General features: G+C 40.1%; 1 protein-coding gene across 1 annotated transcript; it reads right to left on the reverse strand.

Moving 5' to 3' along the window:
• Nucleotides 1-2,697: 2,697 nt before the first annotated feature.
• On the reverse strand, nucleotides 2,698-8,448 carry LOC139447159 (uncharacterized). The gene is made up of 3 exons (XM_071228351.1): nucleotides 8,142-8,448; nucleotides 7,645-7,833; nucleotides 2,698-2,921 (listed from the first exon to the last, which is right to left on the reverse strand). The coding sequence occupies exons 1-3, from the start codon at nucleotides 8,446-8,448 to the stop codon at nucleotides 2,698-2,700; spliced, it is 720 nt and encodes a 239-aa protein (XP_071084452.1).
• Between the last annotated feature and the right edge of the window lie 2,248 nt (nucleotides 8,449-10,696).

Below are 10,696 nucleotides of genomic sequence, written 5' to 3' on the forward strand. Positions count from 1 at the left end.
TATTGTTTCAGTGAGGAAATGACCTCTCTCTACCAAACATGCCCCTTAAAAGTTCATAAAAGTTATCATTTGTATGCAAAACTCATGCCTTCGTTAAATTGTGTAATCTCATCATCGAAGCAATCAGGTTTTTGGCCTCGAACGTCTAAATCGTCGCCAAAACATCCGATATCAAACGTACCGTTTTTCATTTATTAGACACTCGGGCGTCTGTTTATTTCGCGTGAGCCGTTGGCCCTGCGTGTGTTAGAGGCCTGATGCATTTTTTAGTGACCCAGTGTCTAAAAGAAGAAATATTGATACCCTATACAGGTCTAATTATGAGTGATCGATCGGCAGCCATTTTATGGATCGATATGTAGGCTATCGATGTATTCATACGCTCGGTTTTTGTGTGAAAAGGCTTAATTTATTTATGAGAGGTTTCTGTTGCTTAGAGGAAACCTCTTTTTAATCAATCAGAATCAAGAATTCTTCAATGTCATGGTACAATTAGTTTTAATGTCAACAGTTTGATTCACTATATAATGAGGATCATGTCAATTAATTCTCTCACAGTTTCGGTTGCTTATTATTCGTCTTTATAAAGAATTCAATACTTGTCAAAGTGCTAACACTGCAACTATTAAAGTGCACATATAACCAACTGATCATAATGATCCAATATTAACCTTGCACCATTGAGACTATGTCTGCGACATGGTCATCTTTGATATGTATCGCAATTCGAATCATGACATGATAACTAATTGTGATCAAATATACTATGTCATGTCATCTAAAGCAACAAGGTTTAGAAAGCTGATGTGTTTATAAATGATACAGTCGATAAGTTTAGAACATCCTTTGGTGTAACACATTCTGAGCAGTTAAATGGGGATAATCATTTAATAATAACCTTCGGACAATGTTTCAGTTTTCTTATTTTCTTCTTGTTTCAAAATTTAAGAAGGTACAGTATGAATTAAGTAGCGAATGGAAAACAGTGCAAGGTCAAATGAAGGCCATGAAATTCAGCATTAAAGTGGAGCGAGAACAAGCAGGCAATGCCATGGGTTTGACTTTTAGTCAGGTGAGCTAAAAATGTTGTACCAAGACAATGTTGCTCACGTAGTATACATATACACGTGCATGTAAGAGTAGTTCATACATGTACAAGGACGTACTTGACTTTTGTGAGTGTAGTAGCAATTAGTATGGCTGCTCCTTGAGATTAAACACTTTATTACATCGTAAGGGTTATGTAATCCAGAGGATAGTCTGGTATCTGTATTTGGCGTCAGGTCAGTACACAGAACAGAACTCACAAAGGCGATGACTAAACCCAAATAATAAATACCGCATTAATGAAATAACAAAAGTTGGTAAGGGTTCACCCATTTATTGTTAATGTAAACAAAGTAAAGGAAATCAAAGAAGAACGTAACTAAGCACACTGAATGTTGAGTCTCAAACATTTAATAATATTCGTCAATTGACCACAAAATGGTCACGGGATCGAATGGTCAGGCTTGCTGACTTGGTTGATGCATGTCGTCGATCCCAAATGCTCATCGATCGATGCTCAAGATGTCAATCACTAGATTGTCTGGTCCAGACTCAATTAATTACAGGCCGCCGTCTTGTAGCTGAAATATAGCTGAGCAAAACAAACAAAGAAACAGAATGGCCAAGTTATGACTTTCGTTACTTACAACCTTTTAAAGCATTTCCCTCTGTGAACAATTTCTGACTTGTGTTTCAAGTGTATTTTAATTTTACAACATGCACAGCAACATCAGTTGTACAGTTGCTACAGCAAGACGACTTCAACAACAAAAACACTCCATAGAATATGTTCACGACAAATATGGACAGTCGTTACAACAAAAGAAGAAATTGTATTAAGGAATGGAGATTTGAGAAGAGGTACTTCAAAGGCACTAAATAATTCTAAATCGTCATTACCACTCAACTCGTGAGACGACAATGTTGTCTAAAAGCACAACATATGTTTTATGATATATAAACTTCACAAACAAAATGCGGTATGCTACCATTACAAAATACAGAAATCTTTTTTTCTGTTATGATTTTATCAATCTTAATCTGTGGTTGTGAAATGTTCGGATATTGTGATAATGATCAGCGGGAAGTCCAATATGGCTTTAATTGTCTTCTGACCACATAATCTTGTGTTGCACATAGTCCCCTTTGTGATTTGAAATATTCCACCAATCCATAAATGAATTCAACTGTCTAGAACAATAGGTCAAACTGTATACGGAAAAGGGTATACATGTATGGTTATGTAAAGGTATTTTGTGTCTCTCATAAAGGCTATAATAACGTGCAAACGTGCTGCAGGTGTGATACCCAACGAAAGCATCCAAATACCCACCCCAGGACTCATCATGTGCTACCTAGGGATGCTTATTTGACTGAAAACCCAGTACTCCAAGCCATACACAATGCTTCTCTCAAAGGAGGAGTCAAACAATTCTTTTGAAACACATTATTTCTCGAAACATCCAGCAATATCCGCGAACTAATTTATTGTGTAAGTCAAGAGGACAAATTATGCATTTTCTGTATTTTCGGGCTCTTTATGGACAGTAGAAATTTATCCAACAAGCACAATTCAATTTCATGTAAAGGGACAGATTGGATAAACCTGTCCCAACGCTCGGTAATCTCTTACATATTGGATATTACTGTTTAATTGCCAATGACCTTGACATCACATACTCTTAATTGTTTAGATACACCAGGTACCCTCAGTTCAACGTACTGGTAGGATCCGGACAATGATACACAGGAGAACTCCTGAACACTGCTAGGTGCAAGGAGCCCCCATGTTTTTCTGCAAGTGTCCGGGCAGGCAGTCGACGACCAACAGCCATTTCCCAGCGCCACTTCCAGGGTTGCAATTGGATCCGTGGCTAGAGTGGAAACAAATCATTCACTATTTATGTCATAAATAATCTTTAACAATGTGTCAAGTCTGGGTTTGTCAGTGGTGTGGGATGGCTACAAATAAATATCCCATCTTCACATGTTATGTTTTTAACGATTTCAAAAGAATCAACTTGATAAATTAAATTCGATATTTCTGTTACTCCTGTACTGTGGAGGTTCTTTGCCTGGCATTAACTGTTGCGTCTATTTTGCTGCTCGAATATTGGAACAACTTTACATAGCTTCGGAAGACATTGAACCACAAAAGGGTAATAAACAAAATCATCAAAAAGAAAACCAGTTCCAAATTAAACCAAATGAAACAAGGAAAGATATATACTGGATAGGATTTTGCTTAAAATTACATTCCTCAGGGCAATGAATGTCAAAACGTCAAAAAATACAAAAGAAATAATCTAAAGCAATGTGCCAAGTCTGGGTTTGTCATGGCTACAAGTAAAAATCCCATCTTCACATGTAATGTTTTTACAAAGAATGAATGTTTTTTTTGCGTCACAGGTAGCAACATTTACTGTAATGTCATGAAACGAAGAAAACATAAAAGCAAGAATACAACGTTCTCAGTCAGAGGATAAGTCATCAACATTATGCTGTAATTATAGCGCCAAGCCAACTATTTGCGCTGTCATCAAAGATGATAAATGTAAGCGGTATTTGCGGTAGGAACTACCGCATCCTCAGTGGGCGGAGCTTATACGGGTGTTCTGACAGATCAATATGACGTCATGATTCCACAAATTGGTTAAGTGTAAGCGGGTGACGACATGGAAACGTCTTCAGATCTTCATAAAATGTTACAAGGGAAGGTTCAGATTTATATTTTCATTCCAGTCTAACATAAACAAATTAGTCCTGTGCTTGTATTCTACTGATGAAAACAAAATACGTTTGTCGTGATGATTGAGAGCATAATATGTACCATGGCACCAAACGTAATTCTATGGCCTACGGTCAGTATATTTTCAGTTTATGAGAAGCATTTCTCATAATAACCACGACAATCGTCTTTTGTTCGTATCGTTCGTCTGGCCTAAACCTGGAATCTGGATGACAATGATCGTGAAAACCCTGGTAATGGTCAAACATACTTTCAAGTGATGAAATTACGTTTTGGTTATTTCCGTCATGTTTCCCTTACCCTTGAATAAACGAAGTGTCTAGAGATCCCAGATACTTGGACTTGAAGAAACTGATATTACACGTAGCAGCAGATGAAGGATTGAATTGGACAAAACGGGGAGTGATGCCAGATTGTGTTTTAAAACGAGGTGCGAGGTGTATCCAAATCCATCGAACAAGAAATACATGGGACACATGTGGATCGCATGGTCAAACTCATGTAGGTCAAAACATCCAGTTTTATTTCGGTACTTATTTAATACTTGGTAATGTGCATTGTTATGTTGATACACGTGGCACATTCATATATTGTTATCAAGTTAAGACACATTGGCGCAACTTCTGGTGTTTCAAATGAAACCTCTTCCCAAACACTAGTTGAAAATTCTGTGTTATAATAAGTTTTATATGAGTTTAAAAAATATCATCTGATTATTGTGGTTACCTGTTGAATGCATGTGATCAAAACGAAACACATAAGCTACCCACAGCTATCTGTTTCGTTTCCGGATTGAAATGAAAGAATCTTGTCGTTAATACTTACGTCACGTTAATCTCGTATATATGTTTCGTTACTGTTACGTCTACCGAAACTGCTGCTGTTCTGCTGTAATTATATACACCACAATACAATATGGCACTAATGCATAGATCTTCAGCAACCTATGCTTGCCGTTAAAGGCGACTATGCTTGTCGAAAAAAGCGACTAACGGGATCGGATGGTCAGGCTCGCTGACTTGGTTGATGCATGTCATCGTATCCCAATTGCGTGGATCGATATTCATGATATCCATCACTGTATTGTCTGGTCCAGACTCGATTATTTACAGACCGCCGTCATATAACTGGAATATTGCTGAGTGCGGCGTTAAACTACAAACAAAGAAACAAAGCATCATATGTCACGTGTACACATGACCATGTGCTTTGTTATTTATAGCGCAACCCCAAATAAGCTCCGCCCACTGTAAGTGACGGAGACGCTCAAACACGACCGAATCGACTTTTTTTTATGATAAAACTATAAAACTGGAAGGGAATGCATTTTGACAGGATTTAAGAGAATGGTCGATGTGCAAAGGTCAAATCAATAATAATAATAATAATAATAATAATAATAATAATATTCCCACCACCCTCGCTCTTCCTTCAATCGCTTATATTTACCAATCATTATGGGAGGAAGTGGTTTGATTAACGTTGGGGCTCTTCGTGATAGAATTGTTTTGTGCACTTTTGCGCACATTTGTCTGACGATCGTCTTGTGAAGCATGTCAAGACTCATGATGAAAACAAGGCATTCCACAGTCTTCTTAAACGAGCCAAGGATTTGTGACATAATTTCAATGTCAGTGTTGATTTTGTTGATGGTTCTGTACTGCTGGACGGTTACAGACATGAGTGTCAACCAAGCGAAGTACAATCAATATCAAGTCGGCCCAGACTCAGTTTTTCAAGGAGAGGCTTTCTGAACGACCACTGCATCGAGTTTATGTGCAGTGTGTTGAGATCCTGCAGAGTCATTCGTTTGGGTGAAGTCGTCTGGCCCGAAAAGTGAAACTGAATGCTTTCTGTTCGCTTCCCACTCGAAACAGCCAATGTGTGATTTTGCATTAAAATGTAAATATGAAATGTAGATTATGTAATGAATTTAATGAGACTGTCAAACACGTTATCAGTGGATGCCCAGCTTTGACACATACACAGTATTTTAAGCGACATGATGGAGTGGCGCGGTCATTTTATTACCATCCTCGCCATGCTTGTGGTTTTGACACAGAGGTCCACCCTTAGTACGACCAAAAATATGTAGAGGGCGTCATGGAAAATGGTTAATACAAAATTCTTTGGAATAGTCTCAGACGTATCCAGGCCAACAAACCCGATCTTGTCCTTTTTGATAGATCCAATGAAATCATTTATATCATTGAATTTTCTGTCCCCTTTGACACTAATGTGATTGACAAGATTGAGTGAAAACATGGCAAATATGAGGACCTCGCTTTCGAAATGTCACGCTTGCATCCAAAGTACCAAGTTGTCCGCCTCCCCACTGTTCTCGGTGCCTTAGGTTTGGTACCTCCCAATCTGCTGACTGACATTGGGAGAGTACCCGGGTTTGCTACCAGGAATGCAGCCCTTCTGACAATCTGGGTAATGCAGAAGGCTGCAGTGTTGGGGAGTTTTGTCATTCTCCGAAAAGTTCTGGGTGGGTTTGACTAGGCAGCGCTTCCTGGGAGAAGTCCCATTCGCTGTCTGGGCTGCGTGTAGAGTGGGCAAGGGCCCTGAGCTGATAATGAGCCTAACCAGCCTAACTGTGCAGCCTAACTGTGCCAGGATCACCCAAACCCTCTTTGCTACATTTTTTAAAATTTTAACCTGTACATAATAATAATAATAATAATAATAATAATAATAATAATGATAATAATAATAATAATTTTTTTGAAACGGAACATCTGTGTTGAGTCCTATTAAATAGATATGTACAAACTTACATTAAATTTAAGGAAATATGGTTAAGCGGTTCCCATGTCTTTTCTCAATATGGCTGTGGTGGGTATTTTGAAAATCGGATTAGAAAAAAAACTTCACGTGTTATCAATGTGAACAAGCACGTAAGCTATCAACTGTATTTGGCCTTGTGTTTTTTTTGGAGAAGATGTTTACCGACGACGCTGTACAGGTAGGTGGAATCAAAAGGCCTGTACATATAACCAGTGCTTCACAGATGTTGGCAACCGTCCACTGTACAATAGCACAATGACACCTAACACCAAAGTTATATGCGTTTATGGCTAAAGGCATCTTCCAATACTGTAAATCCTTGAAGAGACTCCTGTCTTGATTAGACGCCAGGTCAAAATCAACAATTTTTATCCCTTTTCAAGTACTCGATCAAGTGGTATTGAAACGAAAACTGTTAGCAAACAAAACGCTTTTCAAATTACCTCGTAGGAATTTAATGTGCTTAAAACATAAAAGTATCAATTATCCTAACTACCACATAACTACCAACACGACTAACATGTGGTCGCTCCAACTGTTCACTGCAAAAAGGAAAACCCTGTTTATGGGCATTTGACGAAAAAACGACGTTTTGGGGGCACATTCTAACCATAGCTCTTCGGTCCAAAATACGTCGTTGATTGACATAGAAAGTCACATTCATGATTAGTCACATTCATACATAGACCACCCATGTATTTCTCTTGGGGCCGATATTTGAGTCGATATTCACTATTCTGCCTCAACTCTTAATGGGTTAAACACATGTTTACATTCATACGTATTTAATGTGGTCCCCTTTAGGCGCGTAAGCATGCATCCCCCTAAGCGGGTTCTATACAGCGAAATTTAGTTTTGGTCACCTTATGGACGTCGCGGATTATGACGTCAACGAAACCCCAGGAATACCAGCAAAGTCTATAACGATTTGGCGAAATCCAAAAGGTTCAGAGTACATGTTTCTTATGGGAACGATTTGGGGCATCCCAAAGCAAAAGAGGGGATAGTGCTGTTTCTGGATCATGATATGCAATTTTACAACAACTCCGGTGACTCACCGCAACAAGACCCCGCGGTGGTTACTTGAATGGTGTAGATGTTGTAGGGTTGTCCAAGGTCCACCTTCCACCAGGGATTGGTACCGTATGCACTCCAGGCACATCCTCCAGTCAGAGCTTTTGGGGGAGAATAGTGGGGGTAGACAGTGGAACTCAAAGAAGCTGTCTTGCCAATGGCGATGTTGTACACTGTTTTGAATTGTAAATTGACGATGTATATCGATTGTTTCGCAATATTTTTTACTTTCTTCAGAAATTTGAGCTTTGCATTGATTGTCCCATCAGAGGTGGTACAGATTATGCTGAAACGATTTAAATGCGAAATCACGTTTGGTTTCGATGAAAATGACGTTGAAAAGTATTTCAATACTATCTAGTTAAACACAACTTCAAAATATAAAAATATGAATTAGAATAATAGGGTTCTAACCAACTTTTTAATAACATATCGAATGAAGTTTAGTTTTGCCAGGACAACGTTTGTTACAGAAACGCACCCTCGATGTATCGTGTGTACGATGTGAATCCCTGGTCCGTCGCTGCTCCTTGTTCCACGAGGAAAGATCTCATGTCACACGTGCCGTTAACAGGGTAAAACTTGTACCCCACACAACCCTGTAGACCAGTGCACTTGCGGGCACAATCCAGCGCCGTGTTTGCCATCTTCCTGTCCAGTTGATGGTTATAGAATACCTGCCCCGAAGGACCTCCTGTCAGTGAGAACTTGACTTGGTCACGAGACGCAGAGATATGTTGCAAACACACCAAATACAGCCACAAGAAATGATCTGCACCTGATACCATTTCTCCAAATGTCACGATGGATGATTTGCCCTTTAATATTCCTGTTTTTTCTGTACCTGGTTGGAAGAACATTGAATCAAAAGTTTAAGAACGCAGGTGGCCAGGAGCAGTGAATGAGTTTGTGATGACGCTCATTTCAGCTTCATTATGCTCGTATGTAGGACGAAAGCTCAAAATGCCACAGGTTTATAGATCAACAATAAATACGACCCGTTCATCCATTAAAACATAGCTATCAACACAGAAATCCCTACATTAAAATATTTGTTTGTTTGCTTAACGCCGCACTCAGCAATATTCCAGCTATATGACAGCGGTCTGTAAATAACATCTGGACCAGACAATCCCTTGATTGACATCATGAGCATCGACCAAGTCAGTGATCCTGAACACCCGATCCCGTTAGTCGCCTCTTACGACAAGCATTGGCACCTTTTACGGCAAGCATGGGTTGCTGAAGACCTATTCTACCCCGGATCTACATTAAAATAGCTGAAACGGCAACACATATATGTATATGTATCAGAACATACTTGGTGAGAAAGCAATGCCTGTCATTGGCAGCAAGCTATAGAGGTAGATGCATCAATATTGAAATAAACTAGCAGGAAAAAGAAACGCCATCAAATAAATAATGGTATTCAGGTTTTCAACAAATTTGCCAAACAGCGCGAAAACAGTTGGGAACACATAGCTGGAATTCAACTTACCTATTCCCTGTGAACATGTGCACGTGCTTCACGTGATTTGCGAGAAAAGTGAAATTAATCACTAAAAAAGTGCAAAATGTGCACAAAGTTACCGTATGAAATTCTGGTGTAAAATATGAGCACGATTGTACTCTCCCATCACATGAAACCGTTTAAAACAATGAACATGCCTTGACTAACTGCAGAGTAGAGGGCGAGAGCCATCGGTATGTTGCAAATGGGAGCGACGCAGGATCACGTTGCTAGGATTGATAGGATTGCTGGCAGTACTGCAGACAGGCCGAGGAGCGGAAGACCCAAGGTCACGACCCCACTGAAAGACCGGTATTTATGGGTGCTTCATCTAGGGTCCAGATTCCTAACTGTGACGTCATCATCCGCAAACAGCAGAAGGACCGTTGCTAGACGATTCCGCCTGTATTGTCTCCGTGCCTATCGACCTTTCAAGGGCATGACGTTAACGTTTCTACACCGACGTCACAGACTGAGATGGGACAGGACTGTACAGCAGTGGCAGCAGACAAATTGGCGAAGAGTGCTCTTCATTGTCGAGAGTAGGTGCCAGCTCTTCAAGGCTTATGGGGCGGTTCGAATCTACCGACGACGTGGTGAACGGACGGCACGTTGTTGCGTCCAGGAAGGTGGACCTTATGGAGGTGGTAGTGTCATGGTTTAGGGTGGCATCTGCGGGGACTAGAAGACAGATCTGGTCATTAACGACAGAAATCTCACTGCACGTCGTTATGTTGATGAGGTTTTGCGGTCTGTGGTACTGCCTTTCCTGCTCCAGTCACTTGCGACTTTCTGAACGCCAACAACGTGACCGTATTGCAGTGGCCAGTCAGATCACCGGACCTGTCGCCCATAGAGCACCTATGGAACCAACTTGGACGCAGGATTTGAAAACGTCCACAGCCGCCATTGACGAGGGATGACTTGGCAGGTGCCCTGCAGGAAGAATGGCGTATGATCCCTAATTGAGTGCCAGGAGACTCGTGTACTCAGTTCGACGTCGTGTTAGGGCCTGTATTGTTGCTGGAGGGGCTCACATCCGATACTGAGCCATGTGTGTAGCACGGGACTTCGATTCTGCGGGTGTGATCGAATACTGGACAGTGCACCCAGCATGATAAACGTGTCTGCAGAAGTTTAAATACATCTTGCCTTGTCTTGTCATTTTCAAATACCGCTCCTGAATAATTGTTTATTTTATAATAAAGCATCACTGTTTCTAAATTTTGCGTCTGTTTTGTTTTAGACCAGTAAATTGTATAGTGACGTTTCTTTTGCCCGTTAGTTTATAATTTAGAAAATATGTGACATCTAACTTAATGTTATGATTAAAACGATGTCTATCAATATCTGCGTTTTGCTCACCTTAGAAATACCTGTCACATCAGAAGTTCCTCGAGAAAAGAAACTACCAGATGTCAGTTTCACAGTAGATTCCGTCGATAGATATCTCTTTTGTCCACGACCAGATCATGAGATGCACTTTTGTGTCGTTCACATGGAAATCGTTCATAAATAACTGATCA

The sequence above is a fragment of the Haliotis cracherodii genome, unplaced genomic scaffold (genome assembly GCF_022045235.1).
Source record: "Haliotis cracherodii isolate W230 unplaced genomic scaffold, xgHalCrac1.p SCAF_7, whole genome shotgun sequence".
In the NCBI taxonomy this organism is placed as follows: domain Eukaryota; kingdom Metazoa; phylum Mollusca; class Gastropoda; order Lepetellida; family Haliotidae; genus Haliotis; species Haliotis cracherodii.

Bases quoted from the DNA above. Each gene is read 5' to 3' on its own strand.
- LOC139447159 (XM_071228351.1), bottom strand. From the start codon at position 8,448: ATGGTATCAGGTGCAGATCATTTCTTGTGGCTGTATTTGGTGTGTTTG. The intron at 7,834-8,141 runs GTGCGTTTCTGT...AATTCAAAACAG, and splicing joins GTACACACGATACATCGAGG to TGTACAACATCGCCATTGGC. The intron at 2,922-7,644 runs GTGAGTCACCGG...TTTCCACTCTAG, and splicing joins CACCGCGGGGTCTTGTTGCG to CCACGGATCCAATTGCAACC.